Source organism: Sardina pilchardus, chromosome 19 (assembly GCF_963854185.1).
Source record: "Sardina pilchardus chromosome 19, fSarPil1.1, whole genome shotgun sequence".
Lineage (NCBI taxonomy): Eukaryota > Metazoa > Chordata > Actinopteri > Clupeiformes > Clupeidae > Sardina > Sardina pilchardus.
In genome coordinates, this window is record NC_085012.1 from 6,220,132 (window position 1) to 6,247,842 (window position 27,711).

Here is a 27,711-nt window from a genome sequence, read left to right on the forward strand (position 1 = left end):
ATAAAAACAGAGTAGCACACAACTGCACTAATAAACTTCACAAACAATTGTACATGTCTCTTCGATTGAGCTCCTTGTGTTGTGCAACACTCCCCCCTGCTGGCTGAATCTGCATAACATGCAGTAATTATGTGCATTCATTGCCTCTACAGGGTTCAACTCAGGCCTTAGCATAGCTCATAGCTCGACCAACTGTGGAGGCCAACTAGGGTTGAAAGGCGTCGTTCATTGGCACTGAAGACAGAATTCACAATGACTACTCGAAGATGCCATGCTGACAACAGAAAAAGGATACTGACAAGAAAATTAGAGCATTACACAAGTGAAATAAGATCCTTTCAAAGTAATTGCCCCCCCTTTGCTCTAAATGAGGCCATGTTAATGGAAAATGTATTGAACACATTTTCTTTTTTTTAGAAAAGGAGAAAATTGCTTGCCAGTTTATCGTTGTTTTTGATGATTAGGGCAATTACGTGTTCAAGATGTAGTTGTCAGGATGAAGTAGGAGGGGAATAGGAGGACTGAGAAGACAACGCTTTTCTTTCTCATTGGAGTTGCCCATAATGTACTAAGACCAAGGTGGTTTACACCAAAGAAGATGGAAATGTCAAAACAGAGAAATATTGCATTGTTTGTAATATGTTGGGTCAATATGCCAATCACAAATATTTATCGAGATCCTTATAGCACTGATAAATGATTTTTGGCAAAAAATGTAGCATGTCTCATCTTATTTATAATGTATGCTATAGTCTAGGGTCTAAGGAAACACTTTTATACACATATCTTTTCTAGAGTAGTACACGCACTCTCAAATACCAAGGTGCCAGAAAAACGTCTGCAAAATATCTAGGAAAAAAATCTCTGCACACTTGGATCCATGCAAAAAAAAGTGTTTTACTACCAAGATTTTGGTCCTTAGACCTTCATCCACTTTGCAAAACACATATCTTTAATATGTTCGGAGGTGACAAAATCACAATGACATAGGAACATAAGTTGCTATATCATTTATTACTGCTTTATCAAGGTCATATCAACACTACAGTCTTTTTGTAATTGCTAATGCCCAGTAAAACATTATTTGGCATACAGTGAAAAAGGTTTTGGCAAACAGTAAAAAAAAAAAAGACATTCAACAATGCATGGTCTGCTGTGAAATGCAGAGAACAATTTAACATTTCCTCATCTAACTTAAAACATCACAGGGCTTCAGCACGCTAACAGTAGTTGAGAAAGTCTATAAAAAGTGGCAGTGATAGAGGACACATGGCACTGAAGCCTCACTTCTTTTTAGGTGCATCATCCCTCTCTGCAGGAAAAATCTCGATCTCTTTGACGATCCTATCAGCGATCGTCTTATTATTTGCTGAAACCATTCTTCTTGACATCAAGTCAAAAGGTCCTCCTAGACAAAAAAAAAAGGATTTATGAAATTGTCATTGGTGCACTTCAAGAGACAACTCAACAGTAAGACATTAAAAATTCATATCTATTTATGAATATATTTGTCTGAATAAAAAGCAACAGAAAAGAGTTTTAAAAAATCCCTTTGGAGACACAGATTTGACATAACACCAAATGCAGTCGTATACTGAACATATCTAATAATTTAATCAATATTGTCTAAGCGTTGACAGTAGCCGTACCGTCCACATCCATGAGGACTCCACCAGCCTCTGTGACGATTACTGCTCCGGCAGCAATGTCCCAACAGTGGATCCCAATCTCAAAGAAGGCCTCAACTGCCCCTGAGGCCACCATGCACATGTTGGTGGCAGCAGTGCCTGAACCACGAATCCTGGACAGACAGAAACATGAAAGAATTGTTTTTAAAATGTTTATATCATGGGAATAGATGACATGTACCATATACAGTACATCTCAATGTGTTTGAGAAGCCAGTGGGGCTCGCGTGGTTACGTAAAAAGACTATTGTTTTTCAAATGAAAGAGATACCTAGTTCTTGTCCTGTTTAGCTCTACAGGACACAAACAGAACAATGACACACCCCATGTGGTTCTTAGCTAAAAATGTATCTACAGTAAGTAAGGGGACATGCTCTGACAATCTAGGAGATGTCAAAGGAGAAGGAACTCACCCGTGCACTGGGATGCAGAGGATTTTCTGCATGGTGGAGAATATCTTGCTCACTATTGCAGGGTCTCTGTTTGACCCAAGCTCACTGATGATTATAGTTTTTCTCATATCTGATAAACATACAAAAAAAAAAAAACAGTGATCAACTAGTTCTGTGCAACATTTGATCTGAGAAGAGCAGAAACGTATACAGAAAATGTGGCTCACCTGTTTGGTCAGACACCTGCAGCCTCTCTCCATCACAGAAGGCTCCTTTGCCTTTTCTACCTGTGTACATCTTATCTTCCAAACAGCTGTACACCACACCAAACTCAAGCTAGAAAACAATTACAGAGACTTTAAGACATGGCACTACATCAGTGAGACGTAGTGTTTAGGTAATGCTATTGTCAGTTTAAGTGACTACACATAAATCAAGTTTGGCCTAAAATGTTGCTCGGTCATACCTCTTTATTGACAGCAAAGCCAATGGACACAGCAACAAAGGGAAACCTGTCAGAGAGGGGCAAATCATTTAGCACATGTTTTGTCATTATCTGCACGTGAACATTATTTTCAATGTAAGTAGTGGCAGTAAATGTCACTATACATTACTACATGGCTACATATGGAATGCTCAGCTGGTCAAGTGGCGTGACGAACTGTTACGGGCGTCTGATCGGCATTATTGATCTGACCACCATTGACATTGTTTCCATAAATGACCAGATGGCAGTGTGCTACCCCAGACATAAATTGTGCTGCTATAATTATGACTCCTCCCTAGAGGGCAGGCCAGCAGGCATACGGTACTATTCTCCAGTTGTCCCTCTGTGCATGCCTGATTCTGTCTGTTACAGCACAGTGTCTGCAATGCATCATATCTCCCACTGGGGGTTGCAGCCGTATCATCATCAAACTTTGCACATCTACTGTAAGCACCACATAAAGCTTCATGGACTCATTGGGTAATCAAGGTCATGTGATCAAGGGCCAAGGAAACATGGACTGAAAACAGAGGGTTGTAGAATCATAATTGAAGCTAACAGTGACAGGGTGTCCTACACAGTGTGTGTGTGTGTGTGTGTGTGTGTGTGTGTGTGTGTGTGTGTGTGTGTGTGTGTGTATATGCACACATACTGTATATCACAGGTGACTTGAGTGCATGTCACCTCTGTGAAGGTGGCATCCCATAAAATGATGAAAATATGAACACACGTTAGTGCATCGTTTGTGCACATTTGTGCTGGCAAAATAAAAAATGTGTGCTCAAATCATCTTAAAGGAGCTAACCTTTAACGCTGCATACAAATGTGCAAAAACAATGTACAAATGACTCAAACTATGTTGGAATCATTTGGGTATCAAGGGGGCAGTGTTGGGGAGTAACGGAATACATGTACCGGCGTTACGTATTTAGAATACAAATTATGAGTAACTGTATTCCGTTACAGTTACAACTTAAACAGGTGGTATTTAGAATACAGTTACATTGTTGAAATCAATGGATTACATGAGGATACTTCACTGTTTCGAAGTTTATTCACTCTCTAAATAAATTAAGGCAACTCCATGCATTTTCCGGGAAGCAATCTAGATTAAATTATTTCCATGTTTAAATCCCGTCGTCTTGCACTATTGCACCCGTCAGAACGCAGCCAGCGCGCATTACGCGCCATCGGAGATAACTGACAGCAAATTTGGAGTGAAGTAAGTGTTAGTAACTCCTACTCACCGACCGTGGTTCTTGATGTCTGTTCAAAAGATATTTTCCCAAGTAGGCCTATTAATTGCTTGCTTCGGCCAATCGGTTATACAGTTTTAGCAATCAATAAACAAAGCCTGGTTCACGTGTTGATTTAGACCTACGATGAAACCCATCTTAATAAGCACTGCATTCATTCTGAGGTTTTCATTCCAACTTAAAATAGCTCATGGGTTATTTGTTTGTAAGTAGATCTAGGCTATATTTAAGTTTTAAAATGAATTATGGTGCAGCCTATGCAAGTGTATTATTCTTGCCAGTAGGCCCTAGCGTAGCCTATTTTAACGTGCGGTTTTTGATTGTCATTTACTCACGTTCATTTTTGAGAGCACTGATAGGCTATGCAGTAGGCTGTAGTGTTTACATTTCCAGGTAATTTGCGTCCCACCGACAGGTCATATCTGCACCCCTCATTTTTACTGGGTTGATGCCATCTAAAATCTCATACACCTTATAATTTCTGGCTATGCCCCTGTTCCAACTTGAATTCTATTCTCGTACAGTAGGCCTACATGGGCTGCATTCAGCCATTTGGAACAGAAGAACACACCCGAATTTTGGATTTGATGGGCGCATTCCTACACTTATAAAGCGCAATTCAATGCGGAAGTAATCCAAGTATTCAGAATACGTTACTCAGATTGAGTAACGTAACGGAATACGTTACAAATTACTTTTTAGGGCATGTATTTTGTATTCTGTAACGGAATACGTTTTGAAAGTATCCTTCCCAACACTGCAAGGGGGTGACCCCAGGTCACCTGCTCAAATGTGCTCAAATGACACACACAAACAAAAAAAATCTAAATACTTCTATTCAATCATATACTGAGAAGGTACTCAATATTGTGGGTTCAAAGGTTGGGGTCACGTTTGTTCAGAGGTCAAAAATAAGTTTACAGTAGATGGCGGTCTACTCAACCACATTGTGCTGAGTTCTATTTGATTATAAATGTATCGATTCAAATTGTGCATGACACCAAACGTGCAGTGCATGGCTGGCAGTCATCTGAATTGATGTTAACAGCATTACCTACCCATGTACAAAGTTTGTCGTTCCATCCACAGGATCGATGATCCAGGTGGGGTTGTCTGTTAGAATGCAAGGTTCTCCTGCAGATACGGACTCTTCTCCAATAAAGCTGGGTAGGAGATCGATACAAAGACATTCAGTTGATACAGTCAGTAAGCTAACAGACGTTGGGATACAGTGAGGGCTAGCAATATCCTTCCCCTGTCTCTCTCTCTCCCTCTCTGTCACATGGTTTGCATGTTGTGTGTAGAACAACACCTATGGTGTGTGTGTGTGTGACTGCGTGCGTGCGTGCGTGTGTGTGTCTGTGTGCATGTGTGTGTGTGTGTGTGTTACTGTACATAGCAACTCATGAGTAAGTATGCGAGTGTGTGTGTGTGTGTGTGTGTGTGTGTGTGTGTGTGTGTGTGTGTGTGTGTGTGTGTGTGTGAGGGAGAGAGAAAGAGAAATATGGCACAATTATTAGGTAACAAAATTATTAGGTAATTATTCTAAAATAATGAACTGCATGTCTTAATTTCCTTGTTACAAGTCCCTATCTTACATACGCTCTCTCTCACTCACACACACACACACACACACACACACACACACACACACACACACACACACACACACACACACACACACACACACACACACACACACACACACACACACACACACACACAGAGAGAGAGAGAGAGAGAGATAGTCTGCAAGTTTGCTATGTGCATTGGTAATGAATGTGTGCCAATGGTCGCACCTATGCGTGGGGAATTTTTCTTTGACAGATTCAATGATGATCTTCTCCACCCGTTGATCAGTTTTGGTGACCAGGTCCACGGATGAGCTCTTTGTCATAATCTTAACCTCATTCTGAAGTGCATCTCGGATAACCTGGACAAGATACATGGAGAAACATTGTTACCCACAACTAAAACACTCGCCCAATTGATCTATGCTCACTTAGTTCTATAATGCAACCTGAGAATGAATGCAGTATGTGTCGATACATGACTTACTTTTCCAGCTTTCCTGGCCACAGCAACTGCATGGTCCATTGATTCTTGCCAAGGATCTGCCATTTTGTTCTACAAGGATTCCTGTGAGTCGTTAAAAGGGTTCATGTGAGGTTTCAAAAATGAATGATCATTATCAAGTCAAGTATACAGTAATGTTCCCCATAACCACATAAGAAAACCAATCTGTAATAGACTTAATGTAGTAGAAGTAGCCTAATTTAAACAAAAACTGACTATAAAAACTGTACACTGTACTAAGTAGGCTATAATACATGCATGCATCCACGGCTGTTTTGCAGGTAAAACAATAAGACGTGTTTGAACATTATTATTACATCCAAAACAAGGGGAAAAAACTCCAGGCACTCTCTTTAATAAACAAGTAAAAGCCATTATTTTCACTGCTTTGACATTTTAAAATCTCATGTGCACCAGCATCAACCCTTCAGGGCGTCAACTTTCAATGTTGAAATGTGTCAGATTTGTTAAAGGTTTAGAATGGGCAAACCAGGAAAATCAGTTCTAAAGAATCATAAAAGTTGTTCCGGAGCCGTTGTCCCTAACAATAAAATACAGTCTCATGGGATAGTTTGAAGCCAGAAGCAAAGGAAATGTTATGCAATACATTTGTCTGCAATCCTGTTCGTGACGCATGCTTCAGTTTTTTTTTTTTTTTTTTTTTTTTAAACTGTTGTTAAACCACAATAAAATAACTTAGACCACATTTTGTTTTCCAGTTGTGCAATGGCAATGACAAAAATGTTGAAAATGAGCCTAAGATTATAGCTGTAGGCTATAATTTCAGCTCCATGGACAGGAAACATTGAATGTCCAAAACAAGAAAACTAAAAAAATCCAAGGGTGTTCTTTTAACACTTAAAAAGCCTTAACATTCTCTCAGCAGCAATGAAATGTTGCAATTGTACCACACTATTAAAGCACTTGTGAGCCAACGCAGATAGCCATATGACTTTATGAAATATGGTGCTGTAAACCAGTTTCAATGTATGGCCAAAGAACACATCAACATTATAGCCTAAATATACTATCACCATGATCAAAGAATAGAATATGCAACCTTCATGTTCCTCTAGAGCTTAAGGGCAAAATGATGCTGCACTGGCACTTACTATAGCCTATATGGGCTTGTGGCCCATTGCCCGTGCATCTGCATACTACATTTCTCTATTTGGATAAATATTTTACTGACAAAGCTGGTAGAGCTCACGAGGGTTCACATAGGAAAATCCTTAGGTACAATCACGCTTGAGCAGTGGGCCAGGGCAACGCCAGCATCGTTTCCGTCCTCAAACGAACTTTGTCGCAGAACTTTACAGCAGATAACAACCAACTGGATTTATGTTCACCTACCTGAGTCAGTGGTAAAAGTCGGTGTGCGTCGTGCTTCGAGATCGTCCGAAATGTAATGCAACGCAACCAAGAAGAGAGGAAATAAATAGCTGGCACGAAACGATAAAAAGGAAAAGTACCAGTACCGCCCTAAATATTTCCACACCATACCCATCTAACTGCATGCACATGTGCCTGGGATATGAGTCAACATGTTGCGTGGAAAACTACTCTTAAATAAACTTACACATTTTTTCGAAATCATTGCAATAGTTTTAGGCTACAGATAGTTTTCTAACTTGTCATCACTTTACTCAGTATAGATCTCCGTTGCCGATAAAAGACAGGAAATGTGATGCACAGTAAAGTGGTCAAAGAAAGCGAGTGTTCGAGTGCCTTATGAACCAACAACATAAGCACATTACTATATGTTACATCGGCGGAGTAGCCTGTATTAATTCTGTATTAAAGAACAAATAGAAAGTGGGCTATATGGCTTTCATGAAGCAAAATAGGCCTACATGGAAAAAATGACAAATGAGTATAAATGAATGAATGAATGAATGAATGAATGAATGAATAATGAATAAACAAAGACGAATTAATGAATAAACAAAACTAAGATGTCAAGCATTGTGCCCTGCTGATTTAGGTGGTAATGCCATGCAAGCCCACACATTTGCATGGCATTACATTTGTATTCAGAACAAACTAAGGGCGGATGCCCCTAATATCTCCTGGATGAAACCTATACAGATCTTTAACAAGCAACTATTTCACCAAGAGAAACTCTAACTATACAGTCTGATAAAATGTTTTAATACCTTAGTAGGCCTATCTGTGTGCACGGCTAGTGACAAGAGAAGTGCGTTTGGGTAACATGTTGGAGAACATGTTGAAAATAGTTTCTTAAGAGGACCAACCACTTCCTAACTGAGGTGTTGTGTCATGTAACATTTACAAGTATTTCAGATGGCTCTATCTACGAGCTTCTGGAGGTACTGTAGACCCTTACTGGTTGTGATCATTGCATGTCTTTGGTTATGCATTAGATAGAGTAATAGAGAACACAGTCCTTCATGAAATTTTATAGTTCATACTTTAGTAGCACATTTCAAAAGACAGCAGGGGAGTGTGGACAGGTTCAGGCACAACATAGTGGCATCATACCTTACAAAACCCTGCCCTCAGCATGCTGTAACACAGACTTCGCGCTCCTCTCCCATGGACAGTAAAACAGAGACTTGCTATTCTTTGTTCATACAGATTGTGCACATAAGAGCATACTGTAAATGCAACCACACCGGCTTCATCGTACACATTTTCTGACAGAATTTGTTTAGTCTTTCTGTTCAAGATTGTTCAATCTATTAAAAACAATACCACAATTCCCATGATAAGCTTGACTAAGAGGGGGGAACCCATTCCCATTTACAGCATGGGAAAAAATCACACAAAAAATAGTTTTAACCCTTATTTGTGGTTGAGGTTATAAACAGCAAGAGAAAGAAACACACTAGGAATTTTCACACACAAACAATTAAATAAAGCAACTTTAAGGGACTTTAATATAATTTTGGCAACACAACAAAGGACATGGTAAGCAGTAATCAAAACATCCCCAACAATAACAATACCAAGTTAAAACAAGGTTTACTTCATCATGATACTGTGCAACAAAGTGCTTCATAATCACATATACAAACTAGAATGATGAGGTATAAACTCGGAGTGTGATTTTTGATACAGCATAATTACAAAAACAAATGATCTACAGTGACACATTTGTCATGACACCCTAACAGTTGAAACGTCTGAAGGTAAACATTTAAGAATGTCTTAGCCTGCACATAAGAACATGGAAGATAAAAATTGAACTTAACCGCGCTAAATTGACTTGTTGGATTAGGTCTCCCACTTGTTCTAACATATCTTGCAGTCAATATACTCAGAAACAAGACAACAGTCCTACAACTGTGTGTCAGTCTTACACAGTCATTATCTGCTAGTTCACTTCAGACTATGGAAATTCAGTTAAGGCTAACAAGACATGGCTTTATCAAGGGAAATGCACACTTCCTTGCACTTCAAAATACTAGGCCCTAATTTAAACGGTGGGCAAATTGCAAAGTCTATCAACAAGCAAAGCTCTCGAGCATAAGCTATAACTATGTGGCATGTGAGGGCATTCAGCTGATTGAGTGCAATGTTTGCTGTTAAGGTCCTGCCCATGTTGTTACATTCTGATGTACTGTAGCTTAGCTCTTAAATTAGCTCTAGTTTGACTTAAGACTTTGGCCATCATTCAAATTAGACCTACTTTATATGTGTATGTGTGTGTATGTGTGTGTGTGTGTGTGTGTGTGTGTGTGTGTGGGGGGGGGGGGGGGGGTACTAGTTTTCTGTGTCATCTCTTCCACATGGGAATAGCTGTATTTTCTGAGAGATGTGCTCTGCTATGGCCTTACTGCTGGCTGTGATCAACCTTCGTGACATCAGGTCAAACGGTCCTCCTGAAAGATCAGAAGTGACGTATTATTACTGTACAGAAGAAGTCCAACATTAGGACATTTCATACTACACAAATAATATCAACACTTACAAACACGTTTGTTTTCGCTCACATCTCTCTTTTTTGAAGAAAAATACGTAAGATTTCTTCTATGACAAAATGCTTGTTTTTTTTTTCAATTGTGTTCTCAAATGTGTTGCATGCAGTGCAACACTTCACATGGAGTTGATGAGGTAATTAATTGTGGACTGTACAATGTTGGTTCATCTCACTAACCCCTTAGCTATGTTGTTACGCCTGACTATCATTGCAGATCTACTCAGAAGTAGCCATACAATAAAAGTTACCAGCTGGAAAACAGACAATGGCGGATTTTCAAGAGAAGATGACATTGGACTGCCATATCAAAGTCTATGGGGTGGCTCTGTTCATTTATTTTACTGTCTATGGTCGGTAAACACTGACATTTGGAAACCCCTCGTCCCCCAGACACCCTACACACTGTCTGTCATCTGCCTGATTCTACTGTATGTAAACTGGGATACATCTGTGGACAGAACACTTTTTCAAAGTGCAACACGCCAGCAAAGATGACCATTTGCCCAATCGAGTCAGTTACAACAACGTACTGCTGTGAGGCCAACAAGCACTCAGGTGTCCTTCACTGAGACAGTTTCTGACCACTTCCACCGCCGAGCAAACCAACTGTTTCATCAGCTGTCTGGGCGGCAGTTCTCAGACGATCTCTCAGATGGAGACACTGATTGTGGCCATCCTGGTCTGGCGTGGTTACAGTTACACTGTTCAGAAGCCATGGTAGTGAAGCTTATGCTAGTGAAATGAACACTCATTTCATGGACAACTATTTGCATGCTCCCTTAAAACTCGTGGCATTGTGTTGCATGAGAGAATGGCATATTTCATAGTGTCCTTTTCATGTGACCAATCCAAGGCACATCTGTGCAATAATCATGCTGTTTAATCAACAATGATATCTGTCATCTGCATGGTGGATGGATGATCTTAGGAAAGGTCAAGTGCTCACTAATAGATTTATTTTTAAAATTAATAAATAAAACCTGAGAGAAATAAGGCATTTGTGCATAGAGGAAATCTTAGATTTTGACAAAAATAAAAGTGGATTATATCTTTGTTGAGTGTATCTTAATGAATGAATGAATGAATGAATGAATTAATGAATTAATGAATTAATTAATCATTCATTCATTCATTTATTATGGATATACTTCCAAACTTAACTGCATTCTACAATACAATGCCCATTCTGAAACACACAGAGGACACATTTCTACTCGCTGCCGCTACAGGTGTTCTGCTGACTCACCTGTGATATCCATGATTACTCCCCCTGCCTCTCTGATGATGGCTGCGCCCCCTGCCATGTCCCAGCAATGGATGCCAATGTGATAGTAGGCATCCGCTGCTCCACATGCCACCAAACACATGTTCACAGCAGCACTGCCTGGGGCCCGAATCCTGCCGTGATGATTATTTTTCATAACAAATTAAAAAAAAGTAGCATTACAATAGTCTGTGATCTGTAGTTGGCATGATCTGAAGTTATGACTGCTTATACTGACAGAGTCGTTTTGTTGAGTTCACATTTAAATCTTAAAACACATTCTTCTTTCAAATGATTTATAGTATTGTATCAGAAGTCATGTTCAGACCAAAAGTACTTAATGTTAGCACTCACCCATGCACAGGGATTGAGAGGATAGACTCCATGTTGGTCATCATTGTTCTAAAGTTCTGTGCATCTGATTTGAAGCCCATTTCTGTTAGCACCAGGGACTTGGTGATATCTGAGTATAGATAAGAGAAGGATACATGAGAATGTCGTCAATTGTATTCAGGTACATGGCATCAGTGAAAAACAACTGACATGTTTAAGGCGCCAAACACAGCTCAAGGCCTGATGGAACCGAACAATACCTGTGTCACACCTATAAGCAAATTAATCTTGAATTAGTCTTGAAATCTACAGTCATTCAGTGAGTCTTCCCTATTTGTCACAACCTTACAGTTTGGACAAATGAACAAAAGCTGACTGCACTATGCAAATCTTTGCTTCTGGGCAACGATGTCCCTCTTGTTAGATTTTGCATCAGCATCCAACACATCATGCTATATCTACAGTATAAGGTGCTGTGTCCACCAAACACGTTTTTTACAGCCAGAGCGCCCTCAACCTCTTCCTCTCGGCGCTTCGATAAGTGTTTATTGTTGCTAAGTTACCAAAACCAGAGACGGTTTATAACGAGGAGTGCCATTGACGAGCCCGGCGCTGTTCTAAAAGTTGAACAGATTTCAACTTTGAGCGCTCTGAGCGCTCTGAGCGCTGCGACAAAAAATGGTCAGCGCCGACAGCTTTTTTGCACCGAGGGCGCTCAGCTACATAGACTTTACATTGAAAATTGTCGCCGTCGGCGCAAAAAACGCGTTTGGTGGACACAGCACCTAACTGAGCAACAGTGTGAAAGCAAAACTTCAGCCCTTAGACTAAATCTCAGATGGTCTTAAGCAGTAAGACAGTCATCACAGAGTTCCCTAACCATATCTGAAATCAACCAGTGTGGACAGACTGACCTTCCTGGCCAGACACTTTGATGGGGAGTCCATTGCAGAATGCTCCTTTTCCTTTGCGAGCCGTGTACATCTTCTCCTCAATACAGCTGTAGACCACTCCAAATTCTATCTGAGGTGGAGGTTAAAAACAGCTTAAACATTGAACACATGGTGTCCTAATTTAATGTTTACATTAAAACTTTCAGGATTATCAAAATTGTTTTTTATTAGTTAGTCTTATGTATCAGAACTTATATAAAATCACCTGATCCATGCTCTATTAGGAAATTCATATAACTCCATCCATAAACATTAGATATCAATAGGTAGTAACAAAAGAAGCATACCTCTTTGTTCACTGTGAAACCAACTGATACAGAGACAAAAGGAAACCTTGGCAGGATGGGGAAAAAAGACAAAAAGAGGAATAAAGACTTTTAACACCTTTCTGCTGCTGCTGTGTATTAACATGCAGCACAATGACTGCTTGATGGATTGTTTCTTGAGGTCAACTTCCCCTCACAGTAAAAGACACCGAGGTACAGGGAAACTATTGATTTCAGAACAGATCAAGTGTTGACAATGGAAGCATAATATGCCAAACATCAACCATGTGTGATTTTAGTCTGTTAGGAAGCTACAGTCAAGGTGAACGGATCCTATCTTGAGAATGAACATGCCTGGCAAAAGACATGGCATATGTCTGTCCAGAACTATAAACGTACAGAACAGAACTAATTATGGACATGCCAGTGGTATATTGAATGTGCAATAGATGACCCATGGGCCTCTGCTAACACACCAGCATCCTGTATCTGTAAAGGGTGTAAGTTTGAGCCTAGGATTGGTTTTCTCACAATGGAGGTTACATGAATGACTCTCCACAAATAAAATCTCAATTCATCAGCTCCTCAGCTGTGATCTTGGTTTCATCTCTCAACCATACTGTATATCCAGCTCAGGTTTCCCCCCCCAATATATAGCCTACCTTAAGGCAGGGATCACATTAGCCAGCGGCAAGCGGCAGGTTTCCTACTGTTCTCTATGGTTTGCCAGCGGACCGGTGACAACGCTGGCGTAACGCTAGCGTTGAACAAACTGGGAGTTGAACTCGGTTCAACTTTGAAGCGCAACGCCCGGCTCATCACAATCAGTTCTAGAATGTTTGGGTATTTTGACCAATCAGATTTGTCTAAGAAGTAACAACAAAGATTGAACTTAGAAACGAGATAGAATTTTTGGATTTATTATTATGGTCTGAGCGTAGCGTTACGCCTTGCCGCTTACCGCTGGCAAATGTGATCCCCGTCTAAGGGCCCCAAAGTAGCGAGCATAGTGGGTGTCCTCTAAACACCACCTATATGAAGCAGAACTCTACAGAGGAATTCTGCAAGGTTGTCTTGACTAAAATGAGTGAAATTCTAAAACCCCATTCCCACCTGTGAACAAAGTTGGTTGTTCCATCGATGGGGTCAATGATCCAAGTAGGATTGTCGGTCAGAATACTGGGTGCCCCTGCAGCAACAGACTCCTCTCCTATGAAGCTGTAGTAGACCAGGTAAGAGAGAAAGTAAAGCAATTTAAATGAGAGGAGAGAATATTGTCAAATTATATATATATTTCTAAATACAGTAGTGCTAGAAACTTTGAAATCACCCACAAATGTGTCTGAAAGGGAATGAAAATCAGGTCCGCACCCGAATTCGGTAACAGTACAGTACAACAGTCCAAAATAAATTGCTCCAGATTAAAAGGGTCTAGTGTGAATGTGCACCAACACCATGCTTTGAGTAGTGGAGGTCTTTGCCTACACTTCATCCTGTATTTAGATATCAACACACTCTCCAGGCAGTAGATTGGGCTGTGTGGAAATGCAAATCCGAGCTGTCAAGAGCTGGCTGACAAACTGCATTACATGAAGTCACAACCCCACAGTCATAAAAAAAACACTATGAGAGGCTGAACAGGTTGAGCAAGAGGCCTGGCTCTGTACGAGGGACTTCGCGGGAGCTTTTTGAGCTGGCTATTAAGAGAAGGATGTTGCACAAAGAGGACAATAGTTAATCCTCCACAGCACACAATACACAGAAAACACAGTATTTGATTAGTCTGAGGCTTGTTAAAGGTGATGATACGGGGCAATTTGAGCAATGCTGCCGTGCAACCACATAACCAGTTTAGTCAGAGAGGCTTAAAGCAGAGCTTTAAATGGATCTTTGGTTTAGTCAGGAGGAAATCCAGCTAAACCATTTAAAAAAATAAGTTATTTAGGCTTTTGTACTTTTGCCATCATCTAGTCAACATTTCTGGATGATATCATTACATTTAGGTGATATTTGGCATATTTCCAAAATGGCCGCCAAAAGAGTGGAACGAAAAATAAGAATAGCATATCTCCATATCATTGTATACGCTTAGGTCTACCATGTCACAGATGAGCTGCAAAGTCAATAGTATCCTAGCACTTTCCAGTCAGCACTGCCTTAAAGTCGAGGGTACGGAACCCAAAAGACCAAGGGATCGCAGAAAACCCATCACATGGTGAAAGCAAAAATACTTCATTACTGCTCCATTTCAACCCTCTCCGGTGAAATGTCACCAATTTTAGATTCTGATACCATCTTAGCTACATCCTGGATACCAGACTAGCCACATCCTGGTTGTGGCTAGGAGGGTGTGTTTAGGATAGCATCAGAATCTTAAGTTGGTGGACTTCAGATCTGATGTGCATGTTCATTAAAAGTGTGTCGAAATACGCTATCTTGAGAATGGCAAAAACTGTTGTTTACCATTGGTCTTATGTTTCTTAATTTGATTCATAGAATTCCAAAAATCCATTCAGATCTATGCCTACTGGTTTTCATAGTTTTAACCACAAACCCTGTCTAGATGCAGACCTACTAAATAGTTTAACACCTTGACAAGTTGACATTTCACATTAGTCCACCCCTTCACGTCGGTGAACCAAGCACGCCATGTCATCCAAAAACTATTTTGGGAGGGCCTTCGATCTTCTATCTTGCAAACTTTGCAAGTGTTCCCCCTGACTAGTTTCATTTATTCTGATTGGATGATCATAATGATTTGTCTAATGCTAATCTAATGGCTGCCCAATGTTAATGAGAACATGCCAGAACCACAATAATGAGGCATTATCCAGTAACATCAAAGTTGTCCCATGTATCATCATCTCAAGCTTTTCTGTAATAAGGTTCCTTAAGCTTTTTTTGCAATACAGTAAGTCCTGCCTAAAGCAAACACCCTAAAAACTACCCTCTGTACTGGGAGAGCAGTTGGCCTTCATTTCTGGAGGATTAGCCCATTTCACAGTGTCCAGGTGTCTGGCCTAGTTGATGTTAATGATGCCTTAATTGGCAGGGTAAAACATCTTCCTGTTTCTGTCTTTCCTGTAGACTGAGCTGTTCCAGAGGAAGTTAGTTTACGCAGTGGCGACATCTTGTGAAATGGACTAATTGCAAATTTTAAGCAAGCTTGAAAGAGAGAATCCCGCACAATGTCCATACTGAAATTCACCAGAGGAAGGTCTATGACCGAAATGTTGTGAATACTGAATAAATGTTTGCATGCGTTATGGACAGTGTGCGGGATTCTCTCTTTCAAGTAATGTATAACTGGGTAACCTATTCCGATGCACACCTGTCCCCACAAAAGAGGTGTGCAAAAGCGTTTGTAAACTGAAAATTTAAGTAAGCACCATCAACATAATACATCAATTAAGGAGTCTCAACATGGTACCTGTGGTCCGGGTACTTCTTTTTAATAGATGATATTATCAGAGTTTCCACCTTCTGATCTGTCTCTGTGACAAGATCGACAGGAGAACTCTTCTGCATGATGGAGATGTCCTTTTGCAACGCCTCACGGATCATCTACAGTATGCAACAGTAGAACAGTGAAAAACAGAATAAAACAGATATAGTCGGCCTTCATTATACAGCAAGAACCAACATCAGTTAGATGGGCCTCAAGACGTCCATGTCTGTGCTTCCAAAACTTTTTTTTTTTTTTCTGGTGGTATAATATTTCCTACGAAAAATCACAGCACACTGTCATGATGCTAAGCATACAAAAGTCACATTTGCTATTGTCTTACATTTAAGGAAGCTGTGCATGAACCTCTCCAGGCATTGCTGTAACCTACTGTATCGTCTGTCAGTCTGAATCTGCTCAACATGACAAAAGGGATGGGTGTAGTTCAGGCATCCTTTTGAAGTATTTGTACAATTTGTACAATTTGTGTCAATGCCTTTCAGCTATACAGCATGATGCAACTGTCTGTGTTGTGCCATGTTTGAGGTGTGATTGGTTGCATGTCTTTCTAACATTCCTTGGCCAATGTCAAGCAAGATGGACAAATGCGCAGCTTAATGCAGTTCTGCTTAGACGGAATTTTAAGAAATGGGATTTTAATACTACGAAGCCCGTATTTTTTGTTCTTTTCAAGGTTCTAGTATTCACCATAGATCGTGCACACCACATAGTTTATCCTACTGACCAGGAACTCAAAGCCTGTAAGAAGACATGGGCAAATCATTTCTGGTGCACACCAGATAGTTTCTTATGCTCACCAGAAACCTTGCACATGTCCCTTTAGGGGCTCCGTACAATGATCTACTAGCTACTAATTTGGGTAAATTGTTAATGAATTAATGAATTTTATGGGCGATAGGCTACATGGTCTGTCAACTTACCTTCCCAGCCTCTTTTGTGACAGCAATGCAGTGGTCCATACACTCCATCCATGGATCATCCATGACGATTTTAGTCTTCTCTATACCCTACAAAAAAAAAAAAAACATATTTAACAGGCTTCATGTTTGGGACACATGAACTAGGCTCACTGTTATATTGCTCAGGAAGCAGTAAGGGAGCATAGAGCTATTTCAAAGTCATATAGCCTACCTACACTAGCAATTTAGGTCCCGCGTCACGCTATATGACAATATTTCAATTTGTCACCACAAGTCTTCCATTTACTGTATTCGTTGACTTCCAGTCAGTCCTGGATATGTGAACTCCTAATGATCTGCTCCATCTGAGGTTTGAGGCAGAGCTGCAAGAACCACCTGTCCACTGCTGACATCCTGCCAATCATCGGGACGTCTGCGTTGTGTCACTCAAATCTCAGATCTCATTGGGACAGGACAGCCAACCGCGGCAGACTGAGTGACACAACATGGACATCCCGATGAATGGCTGCATATCAGCAGTGCAGGTTACCTACCTAGTTATACCAATTACAGCACTTGCCTCAAACCTCAGACTCAGAAGGCCACTGTGATCATACACCGATCAGCCATACCATTATGACCACCTGCCAAATACTGTGTAGCAGTGACGTGCAGCCAGGGCCTGGGTGAGTCTGCAGTCCCTGTGCATCACTTTACCTTCTTTGGACCAGCTTTGATAAGTAGGCCTACTGAACACCGGAGACCGGGAACACCCCACAAGAGCAAGGGTTTTGGAGATGCACTGACTGCTGATGCTTGCCATTTTTCCTATTTCTAACACATCAACTTTGAGGACAAAATGCTCTTGCTGCCAAATCATCCCATCCACTTACAGGTAGGCCTACCTTAATAATAATAATAATAATAATAATAATAATAATAATAATAAAAAGATGGGCTTTGGTGTTTTTCACTTCACATATCAATGGCCATAATGTTATGTTATGCCTGATAGGTGTATATCTGCCCTATATTTGATTCATTCATTTGGACTCTTGCATCAAAGTGTAATTCTTGATATAATATGCCAATCAATCGCGTGATGTACAGGATAGGCTTAGTAGTTCACATGTCCAGGATAAGAGGTGGGAACAGCTACTTCAGATAGCCTACCTGTGCACTTACACAAGGGGTCTCTCTCATTCGTCTTTTTATCTATCCTCCCTTCCTCCCTCGGTCCTCGTTCCCACTGATCTAGATAAAAAATGATGGGGCAGCAACAATGGGATAGTCTATCCAGTGTTCTTTATCAGTGGGAACGGGCCTGGAGAACCGAACATCAAGGATCGAGGAGAGAGATTGAGAAGGGGACCAGGTGATTTCAGGAAGTAGGTCAGCTACCTGCCTGATAAGTTCAGCTGATTAGAATCAGCTGGCTTAATGTATAGAACATACATCTACTGTATATGGTTGCCAGCGAACACGCCCATTGGGACCATACAACTTGATGAAGGAGCAAACGTTCTGTGACTTAGACCATTCTGACAGTTTTCACACTGCCAGTGTTTCTGAGGTGTTAACTTTATTTTGCAACATCCGATGATACCCTAGGCTAAAGCGCCTACTAGCGAAGACTTCCTGGCTACTTGAACAAGTGGCTCCCCCTTTGTGGAAAACGTACGATGTAGCCTACAGGCTTCTAAACAAGCTGTTTCTGTACATTTGTACATGCTGCTATAACTACCTTAGCCGAATTCTTGTGAACACAGAAAATAATTATCCGTTAGCAAGTACTTAGCCTAACGTTATGCTTGACACTAAAGCAGGCACCAGGGTTAGCTATGGCGAGCTAGCAGCAATGATGACTGCTATGTGGTTATTTTAGCCTTCACGATTGACAAATATGACAATAGAATAGACGGTTAGCCGTATCTTCAGCAAGATATATGGGTCAGATAGATAAGCAACTGTTGCGGTTCCTATTAATATTCAAATCTTACCTGCAAAAATATTCTACGAGAGTGTGTTTTGCAGGCTGTTAACCCTGTCAACTCACACATGCGCACTGCCTCCGAAATGATTGTTGGTAATGTATCTATGTAATGTATCAAGCAGAGATTCTACAGCGGAGCCCTGTTCCTTTTGGTATCCAGTTGTTGGTTACAAAGATGCAGGTTGTGGTAGACACAATTTGCAGAGCAAGTCTAGATTGTAGGCCTACTGTAGGCTATGGTCTAGATTTAGTTTCTAATCCCCATTTTGCACCCATACATGAACTATGACGAAGTATTGCTCCGCCTTAATTGTCTTTGACAGGCTTCAAGGAAAACGAAACTTTTAAGCATAATTGCGATTACCTGCCTGTAACCGGGCAGACTTCTGCTAACACCTTTGATCGTATTAGCGATGATGGCAGCAGCATCTGTTTCGACCATACTGCATCAGTTAAATTGTTCGGTCTGCCTCAATCTGTTAAAAAACCCAGTTACTATAGCTTGTGGACATAGTTACTGTGAAATCTGTATCAGTGGACACTGGGAACTGGAGGACGAAAACCCGGGCAAAGTCTACAGCTGCCCACTGTGTAAACTAACCTTCTCAACACTGCCTGTTCTCAGCAGAAATGTCATTCTCTCTGAGGTAATAGAGGAGTTGAGGAAGACACATCTTCATTCTGCAGGCCAGGAATGTGATGTCGAGTGTGATGTCTGTACTGGAGGAAGACACAAAGCTGTGAAGTCCTGTCTGCAATGTCTGGCTTCTTTCTGTGAAATCCATCTACAGCCTCACTATGGATCCTCTGCATTTAAAAAGCACAAATTGATCAAGGCCTCCAACCAGCTCCAGAAGAAGATCTGTTCAACACACAATAAACTTCTGGAGATTTACTGCCGCACAGATGAGAGGTGCATCTGTTACCTATGCACAATGGATGAGCACAAAGACCATGAAATTCTCTCCATTGCAGCACAGAGAGCTGCAAAACAGGTATGATTAGACTGTCAGTGGGTATCAATATACTGTAACTAGGCTAGGCTGATTAAGCACTGTGAATGCAGTAACAGGCTTCTGCTGATATAAATGGAGGAAAGTATTGGGAGAGATAGACACATTTGTGTCCCCCTGTTTGTCAATCTACTTTTAATGACAAAAGAAGATATGCATTTGATCCCTGTAGTAGGTGTGTCAGCTGCTTCTTTCTTTAGTGGGCCTCCTTTATGAAAACAACATACATGGATTTAGACTCTGGGTGATGTGTTGACAATAATTGCTTTTGAAATAATAATTACATTTATTTCACAGAAAGAGCTACAGAACACCCAGCAATCATCTCAACAGAAAATCCAGGCAAAAGAGAAGAACCTAACAGCGCTTAAGCAAGCTATGGAGTCCTTGACAGTAAGTTTTGAAACTAGATGTACCGCAAAGCGATACACAATATGACCGCCGCTCAGTCCTGCACATTCTCTCCGCAAATATCAATCACGCTTGTGTTTCCATCGCCTACTCCATCCCTACTGCAACTTTTATGTATGTAAATGAGTGTGTGCATGTGTGCGCTTGCTTTTGTGTATGAGTGCTTCTCTGTCTAGTGTGAGTGTGTGTCTGCTTGTGTGTGTGTTTAATGTGTCTCTGAGTATATGTTCACTGTGTTCTCTGCCGTCACTGTCACTGTGAGAAAGAAAGAGAACACACACAGAACATGCACATACACACATACTGTATACACACATGCAAACACACAGATGGGCACACAGAAACGCACCCACACACTATAGTACATCACACACACACTCACTTCTCAGCTCCGGTGGTCTCACAAAATGTACTCAAAGATGTGTGTGTGCATGTGTGTGTGTGTGTGTGTGTGTAGGTGTGTGTGTGTGTGTAGGTGTGTGTGTGTGTGTGTGTAAGGGTGTATGTGTGCATGCGTGTGGGCGTGTTTGTGCATGTGTTTGTATAATGTTTTATGTACATGTGTGTATGTAGTGGTGCGTGTGTGTGTAGGTATGCGTGTGTGTGTGTGTATTTATGTGTGTGTGTGTGTGTGTGTGTTCCTGCATGTTTGTTGCACCCAGAGCAACCATTCTCTTTTAAAACATATTTGGAAACTAGTTGATTAAAGGTTTCTAATGGTGTCACTTATATGTTTCTAGGACAAAAACTAGCAGAGATTGAGATGTTTGGAACAGTTTTTGAAATCCCCAGGGGGGGATTTAGACTCCAGATAATACCACCATCTACTGGCCGATGGGTATACAGTCCTGAATGTACACATAAATCCATTTATTTTATAGCCCCCCATGGATGAAATTCCACAAAACTTGGCATACTCCCAGAGGGTGTCAGGTTAATCATACACATGAAATTTGGTGCAGTTCATAACATCTCATCTGAAGATAGGGGCAATTAAAGCAATATTACATTGCATTTTCAATTTTTACGATGGGGGGGCAAATCACAAATGACTGGTTATAAGCTAAGTTGATGCAAGCTCTAGAGAACAACATACCATAAACATTTTGTCATCCTCGGTGCCACGGTTCAGGTAGTTATGTAGGAAAAACTGTCATTTTTGGGCTTCGGGCGGGGGCAGCGCGGGGGTGGAGTGACCCCCGGGGACGAAACGAAAATTTTCCATAGAACTCTACTGGGGCTACATGCCCACCAAGTTTCATGCGCTCCGGTGTTACGGTGTCCCGGGAATCGTTGACGAAAAATGACGGGAAAAAAGAAAAAAAAAAAAAAACTTTGACAACAACTATATGACCGCTTCGCTAGCTACGCTAGCGGCGGTCATAATTATATTTCTGTGCGTCAGTGAAAATGCTGCAGCACTCCAAGATATGTGTGTGTGTTTTCAACAGAATTCAGAGCAGGTAGTGATGGAAGACACTGAAACGGTCTTTGCCGAGCTGGTCCGTATGGTTAAAGAGAGGTGCTCTGAAGTGAAAGAAGTGATCAGAACCCAGAAGGAAGCTGAACTAGGTCAGGCAAGAACACTTTCAGACCAGCTTCATCAGGAAATCGAAGAGCTAAGGAGAAAGGACTTAGAACTGGAACAGCTTTCACAGATTGAAGATCACCTAGATTTCTTGCAGGTAATTAGGATACATGGATCATGTAAATTCACACATACAATGTCATCATACAATTGCTGGCCCTGTGTTTACACGGCAAAAGTTAACCGGCGGTTTAAAAAAATCCCACTATAGCAGGAATTCACCAGTTGCAAAAAAAAATGTTTAATGGGGCCCTAATTATTTTGTGCATTTTTCTCATGTACATTCTTAATAAGCCAAAAATAGCCAATGTTCAAATTTCATGCAATTATTCATATCATGCCATACCATCATATTTTCTTAGCGTTATAGACGTGACAAAAACATAATTTCCGTGGAACTACCCAAGAGCATTATGTAATTGATTAATTAATTAATTGATTGATTGGTTGATTGGTTGATTGATTGAATGATTAATTAATTGAGCTATTTTCTCTTTCTCCCGTACTTGAATCTGTGTCTGTGTGTCTTGTCTGTGTGTAGACAAGCCTGTCATCCAGTGTTCCCTCTGGGCTTGAAGATGTACCTGAGACAGGCATTAATCCCCAAGCTTCATTTGAGAAGGTCCAGCCATGTCTTGCTGAACTGAGGAAAAACATGGAAGGTGTTTTGACAAAGGAGTTGAAGAACATATCTGATATCAGTAGGTGTTTTGAAGTTTATAAAACAGGTTGCTTCCTTACATCGCATTTATATGTCCCAGCAATTGTTAACAGAGGGATGTTATTTTTCAGTAAAGAGAGACCATATTGTACCAAAAGAAGGTAAATATCTGTTGAAAGTGCACACTTTTGCACTCATGTCATGGCAAATATTACATGCATTGTTGATAACAGAGACTTGTTGTTTTTTGCCAAGTACAGAGTTTATTCAACTGTCATCATTTCTTCTTTTACATAAGCAGTACCCACAACAAGAGAGGACCTGTTGAGATGTGAGTGTAATATTTCTCTCTCTCTCTCTCTCTATTACCCTATTTCTACTTTGTTGTCATGTTAGTTGCATGTACAATACATTAGTAAAAGGGTACTATATACAGTATATATATATATATATATATATATATATATATATATATATATATATATACACCTCTGTCCAAAAGTATTAGAACGCATACTTAAAGTTAAATATAAAATCATCTTTTGGAAATGTATCTTAATGCCTTAAATGAAATAATGAGGAACTATTCAACCTTTAAAGTCATTCATTTTCTTTGTGAATGAATAATGTATTGTAAATAAATAAATGTTTTCCTTAAATACAGGGGGTCATAAGTATTGGAACGCCCATGTTAAATTCCCATAGAGGATTTTTATTTTTATTTTTAAAGGCCAGTTATTTCATGGATCCAGGACACTATGCACCCTGATGAAGTCCCCTTGGCCTTTGGAATTCAAATAACCCCATGTCTATGAAGGGTCAAAGTAACAATAATTAAATATAAAGTAAATTACAAAGTAAAATGTCATGTAAGTCATATCACCAAGTATCAAATTTAAATATATCAACGATTATTAAATGTAATCTAATTTAAAGCTTAAATCAATGTCATTTGAATTTTGAATTACATTAAACTTTAAATCAATTGAATAAGAAGTTGAATTAATTTGAAGTCATATATCACATTTACATTTGCCTGTTGTTCTCATTTTGAATAAGACTTAAAATTTCAGCCTCATGCAATTCCGTGCGCCACCATTTAATTCGAACGCCTTTACTTCAGACTTTGGACTTTGGTACTTCAAGGTTGTACTGTCACCTGTCAATCATGCTATGTCCCCCGCCCCCCGCCCATCCACTGAATCTGAGTCGATTTATCAGTTCTTTAGTAATAGTTTCCCCCACTTCATAACCATCACTAGAGCCTTCGTCCTTCGTCTGACGCTGGGTTTCCACAGAGCATGTCACCATGCGAGATCTTCTACTGTCTTTGCGCGAAATACGCCTGCTAAAATTTCACCCAGGGGGTGTTGTCCAGTTGTCACACACCTAGCGTTTCGGCTCAGTGGTCAACAGGTTAGCTTAGTGGTTAGTGGTTAGCTTAGTGTTTAGTTAGCTAGACAGTCCAGTGCTTCAGATTACATTCAGGGGTTTATTTAGCCCAAGTATGTTCAAGTGGCATACACACAAAATTCCGTTTGAGTGTTGAGTTTTCATGTTGACAACAATTCATAATTTACAGAAACACCACAGTTCATATCAGCGTGCTAACTATCTAGTCGCCTAGCTTGCTATGTGTTTTCAATTGGTTATAATGGGTCAACAAGCTAACAAGCTAACAAGCTAACCTTCAATGATAGTGTGTCCTGAACATTTGTTTAGCATATAAACAATAAACCGTATCAAAATAAGCCATTAAAAGTGGTCAAGAAACCTTTATTCACATTTAATATTTCCAGTTACGACCTCCGGAGCCACCGCCATTGATTTGTTTTTTTTGTTACTCCCACCTCTGTGTACAGTGTAGCCTACAACGTGGTGATAATTTCGCCCGGAGTGAGTGAGTCTTCCTAAAGACCTGATAAATCAACTCAGATTCAGTGGATGGGCGGGGGGCGGGGGACATAGCATGATTGACAGGTAACAGTACAACCTTGAAGTACCAAAGTCCAAAGTTCGAAGTAAAGGCGTTCGAATTAAATGGTGGCGCACGGAATTGCATGAGGCTGAAATTTTAAGTCTCATTCAAAATGAGAACAACAGGGAAATGTAAATGTAATGTATGACTTCAAATTAATTCAACTTCTTATTCAATTGATTTAAAGTTTAATGTAATTCAAAATTCAAATGACATTGATTTAAACTTTACATTAGATTACATTTAATAATCGTTGATATATTTAAATTTGATACTTGGTGATATGACTTACATGACATTTTACTTTGTAATTTACTTTATATTTAATTATTGTTACTTTGACCCTTCATACATGTCAACACTATACACTTAACATACTAAGCGTTTGGTATGGCCTGCTTTATGTCAGTTATTAGCTGTTAGCTAATTAGCTGGTTTGAATTGCATTGAGCTCAATGAGAATGAAACCAGCTAATTAGCTAACAGCTAATAACTGACATAAAGCATGCCAAACTCTTAGTATGTTAAGTGTATAGTGTTGACATGGGGTTATTTGAATAGCGTCATTCAGCCGAAACAGGGCTTTCAAACGGTGTCACACACGACATGATTTGGATCACGGTCGCGGGAGTACATGACACTTTAGAGTGGGAACTTTTGGCGAAATTAGGAGAAATACATAGGCGCGAGCAGACAAAAGTTCGTGAAATAAACACCTAAAAGTGCAAATCGGACTTTGTTGTTGTAGTAGGGTGGTAGAATACATGCTAAGGTAGCAAACTAGCACAAAATCTCGAAATTGACCGGAGGTCACAAAAACAGTGTTTTCACCTGCCGTGTCTCGCCTTAAGGGAACACTTAACTACCTCTTCCATGCCCTTGAGACTGCAGTGGGAGACACAGCAATCTTTCTGGCAATGGAAAGTATTGGTGTGCAACCTCTGGTTGCCTCTCATTTGTCTGTTTATACATCCTCCCTTCCTTCCTCGGTCCCCGTTCCCACTGATCTAGATAAAGAATGATGGAGCGGCAACAATGGGATAGTCTATCCAGTGTTAGTTATAGATCAGTGGGAACGAGTCTGGAGGACCAAGCATCGAGGATTGAGGAGAGAGGTTGAGAGGCACCCAATGTAGGCTCCAGATACTGGCTTATGCTACCAGTAGTAACACTGACCCTATCCAAATGCAAAACTAGTGAAAAATCAGTCATGAAGGATAAAGATGGAAAATTACCAGTTGCCACCGCCTGTAAAACCATTCCTGTTATGGAGGTCATCTCACACTTGGCCCTCTAGTACACCTGTAGTAAATTGTGTTGACCTCAAAGCAGGCTGATTCACAACCACCTCTGTTACATAACTGACCAGATCAATATCCCACAAGTGTGACTGACTTGATGCTATACTCCTATGAACCAGTGTCCCTTTAATTCTTTTGAGCAGTGTGTGTGTGTGTGTGTGTGTGTGTGTGTGTGTGTGTGTGTGTGTATGTGTGTGTGTGTATTCATCCGTACAGTATATGTTGGCACGGCTATAAGAAGATTTTCTTCAGAATGAGTGTGTGCATACTTTTTTCCCAATCTTTCAATGGCTACTGCCTTTGGTTTGTTGTCCACAGATGCCTCTCACTTTCTACTGGACTCAAATACGATTCAAGGACAAATCTGCCTGACGAGTTTAGGAAGAGCCATATCATCTACATTTCCTCAGTCATTTGGCTTTACCTTTGGACAGCATCAAGGGACACTCTTAAACCAAGGCTATCAAAACTATGGCCATGTGTTAAGTGCACAGAGGTTGTCTGGTCGCAGTTATTGGGAGGCTGAGTGGTCTGAAAGTGATGCTGAGGTAATCGTGGCTGTCACATATACAGGTTCTGGCAGGCTTGGAGAAGACCTAATGTCCTGGGCCTTGCTGTGCTCTCATGCAGGTTATAGCTTCCAGCACAACAATGTAAAAACTCAACTCACTAACGTCCCAGTTGTGATGTCGCTTTTTGGAGAAAAAAGGATCACCAAAGTCGGTATATATCTGGATTTTGATGCAGGAATTCTGGCTTTTTATACACTCTCCGATAGAATTTCCCTTCTTCATAAAGTTCAGACCTCTTTCACCCAGGCTGTGTGCCCTGCTTTTGCTGTGAGGGGGACTGGCAGTGGCACATGTACTCTCAGTTCACCCTCAATTGGGTCATTCGGCATTTAAAGGAGACATAGAATGGAAACCATTTTTGTCTTGGTTTTGATGAATTAGGAGAGGCTGTGCATAACCAAAGAGCTATCATGAACATGAGTCATGGTTGTGCCCTCCTTCATATGAAAATCTTGAACTTAGAAATAGCCACTAAAAGATGGGCGAATTAGAGAAAAGCCTGCTTGTTATGACAAATATCGCAAAGCCATTGAAGTTCAAGGAGGGCGCCATTTAGTCAAATGGACCATTTCAATACCCAGCCTAAATATAAGGTTTTAATTGGGCTCATACAATTGCAATTGAGTTAAATTTTTATAAATCAAAGTTGAATACCGGTATATATTATTTTAGAAAACACAGTGCGGTACTCAATTCATCCAACTCATCATGTCCTCTTTAAGCAAAATCACTGTTTGTAAATTGAGTGACAACAGTCAAATAAATTACCTACAGTGTCTTCCCATTCTGGTTGTCCATTTATCTTTTATGGAAATACAAGATACATTTATGGAGATCCTTACTGTAAGTTCTCATATACTGTATCGTTTTCATAAAGTAAGTCTGCTGCAGTGGATCCATTGATTCCAAGAGTCTGTAAAACTGACAATGTGATGAAAAGGGAAATAGCTGACGTACACTATATTGCCAAAATTATTGGGTCACCTGCATTGACTTGCATATATTGAATTTAAGTGACATTCCATTCTTAATCCATAGGATTTAGTATGACGTTGGTCCACCCTTTGCAGCTAGTAACTTCAACTCTTCCGGGAAGGCTTTTTACAAGGTTTAGGAGTGTGTTTTTATCATTCTACTAGAAGCACATTTGTGAGGTCACACACTGATGTTG

At 40.3% G+C, this 27,711-nt stretch overlaps 3 protein-coding genes across 4 annotated transcripts; 1 reads left to right on the forward strand and 2 right to left on the reverse strand.

The window, feature by feature from the left end:
• Window positions 1-995: 995 nt before the first annotated feature.
• Window positions 996-7,371, reverse strand: LOC134066053 (inositol monophosphatase 1-like). The gene is made up of 9 exons (XM_062521223.1): window positions 7,253-7,371; window positions 5,882-5,962; window positions 5,623-5,756; window positions 4,882-4,986; window positions 2,547-2,592; window positions 2,308-2,416; window positions 2,102-2,210; window positions 1,650-1,801; window positions 996-1,408 (listed from the first exon to the last, which is right to left on the reverse strand). Exons 2-9 carry the CDS (start codon window positions 5,942-5,944, stop codon window positions 1,284-1,286), a joined length of 843 nt encoding a protein of 280 aa, XP_062377207.1. The 5' UTR covers window positions 5,945-5,962; window positions 7,253-7,371; the 3' UTR covers window positions 996-1,283.
• A 1,400-nt stretch (window positions 7,372-8,771) lies between these two features.
• LOC134066181 (inositol monophosphatase 1-like) lies at window positions 8,772-19,293 on the reverse strand. Of its 2 annotated transcripts, XM_062521425.1 has the most exons (9): window positions 19,024-19,293; window positions 17,045-17,131; window positions 16,089-16,222; window positions 13,772-13,876; window positions 12,680-12,725; window positions 12,354-12,462; window positions 11,461-11,569; window positions 11,089-11,240; window positions 8,772-9,744 (listed from the first exon to the last, which is right to left on the reverse strand). In XM_062521425.1, exons 1-9 carry the CDS (start codon window positions 19,081-19,083, stop codon window positions 9,626-9,628), a joined length of 921 nt encoding a protein of 306 aa, XP_062377409.1. In that variant the 5' UTR covers window positions 19,084-19,293; the 3' UTR covers window positions 8,772-9,625. The 2 variants fall into 2 exon arrangements, with proteins under 2 accessions (XP_062377409.1, XP_062377410.1); XM_062521426.1 differs by lacking the exons at window positions 17,045-17,131; window positions 19,024-19,293 and adding an exon at window positions 16,447-16,571.
• Window positions 19,294-19,468: 175 nt separating this feature from the next.
• On the forward strand, window positions 19,469-27,287 carry LOC134066287 (tripartite motif-containing protein 16-like). The gene is made up of 7 exons (XM_062521574.1): window positions 19,469-20,011; window positions 20,327-20,422; window positions 21,892-22,125; window positions 22,570-22,729; window positions 22,821-22,850; window positions 22,991-23,020; window positions 26,287-27,287. The coding sequence occupies exons 1-7, from the start codon at window positions 19,952-19,954 to the stop codon at window positions 26,871-26,873; spliced, it is 1,197 nt and encodes a 398-aa protein (XP_062377558.1). The 5' UTR covers window positions 19,469-19,951; the 3' UTR covers window positions 26,874-27,287.
• Window positions 27,288-27,711: the final 424 nt, after the last annotated feature.

What these genes read in the sequence shown, in the direction of transcription:
- LOC134066181 (XM_062521425.1), bottom strand. Translation starts at nt 19,083, where the DNA reads ATGTGTGAGTTGACAGGGTTAACAGCCTGCAAAACACACTCTCGTAGA. An exon ending in ACAACCAACTTTGTTCACAG is followed by an intron (nt 12,726 to 13,771) that starts GTGGGAATGGGG and finishes CATCCTGCCAAG; the next exon opens with GTTTCCTTTTGTCTCTGTAT. An exon ending in GTTTCACAGTGAACAAAGAG is followed by an intron (nt 12,463 to 12,679) that starts GTATGCTTCTTT and finishes CCTCCACCTCAG; the next exon opens with ATAGAATTTGGAGTGGTCTA.
- LOC134066287 (XM_062521574.1), top strand. Translation starts at nt 19,952, where the DNA reads ATGGATGAGCACAAAGACCATGAAATTCTCTCCATTGCAGCACAGAGA. An exon ending in CACAGAGAGCTGCAAAACAG is followed by an intron (nt 20,012 to 20,326) that starts GTATGATTAGAC and finishes TTTATTTCACAG; the next exon opens with AAAGAGCTACAGAACACCCA. An exon ending in AAGCTATGGAGTCCTTGACA is followed by an intron (nt 20,423 to 21,891) that starts GTAAGTTTTGAA and finishes TGTTTTCAACAG; the next exon opens with AATTCAGAGCAGGTAGTGAT.
- LOC134066053 (XM_062521223.1), bottom strand. Translation starts at nt 5,944, where the DNA reads ATGGCAGATCCTTGGCAAGAATCAATGGACCATGCAGTTGCTGTGGCC. An exon ending in TGGCCAGGAAAGCTGGAAAA is followed by an intron (nt 5,757 to 5,881) that starts GTAAGTCATGTA and finishes TATCTTGTCCAG; the next exon opens with GTTATCCGAGATGCACTTCA. An exon ending in AGTCCTCATGGATGTGGACG is followed by an intron (nt 1,409 to 1,649) that starts GTACGGCTACTG and finishes TTTTTTGTCTAG; the next exon opens with GAGGACCTTTTGACTTGATG.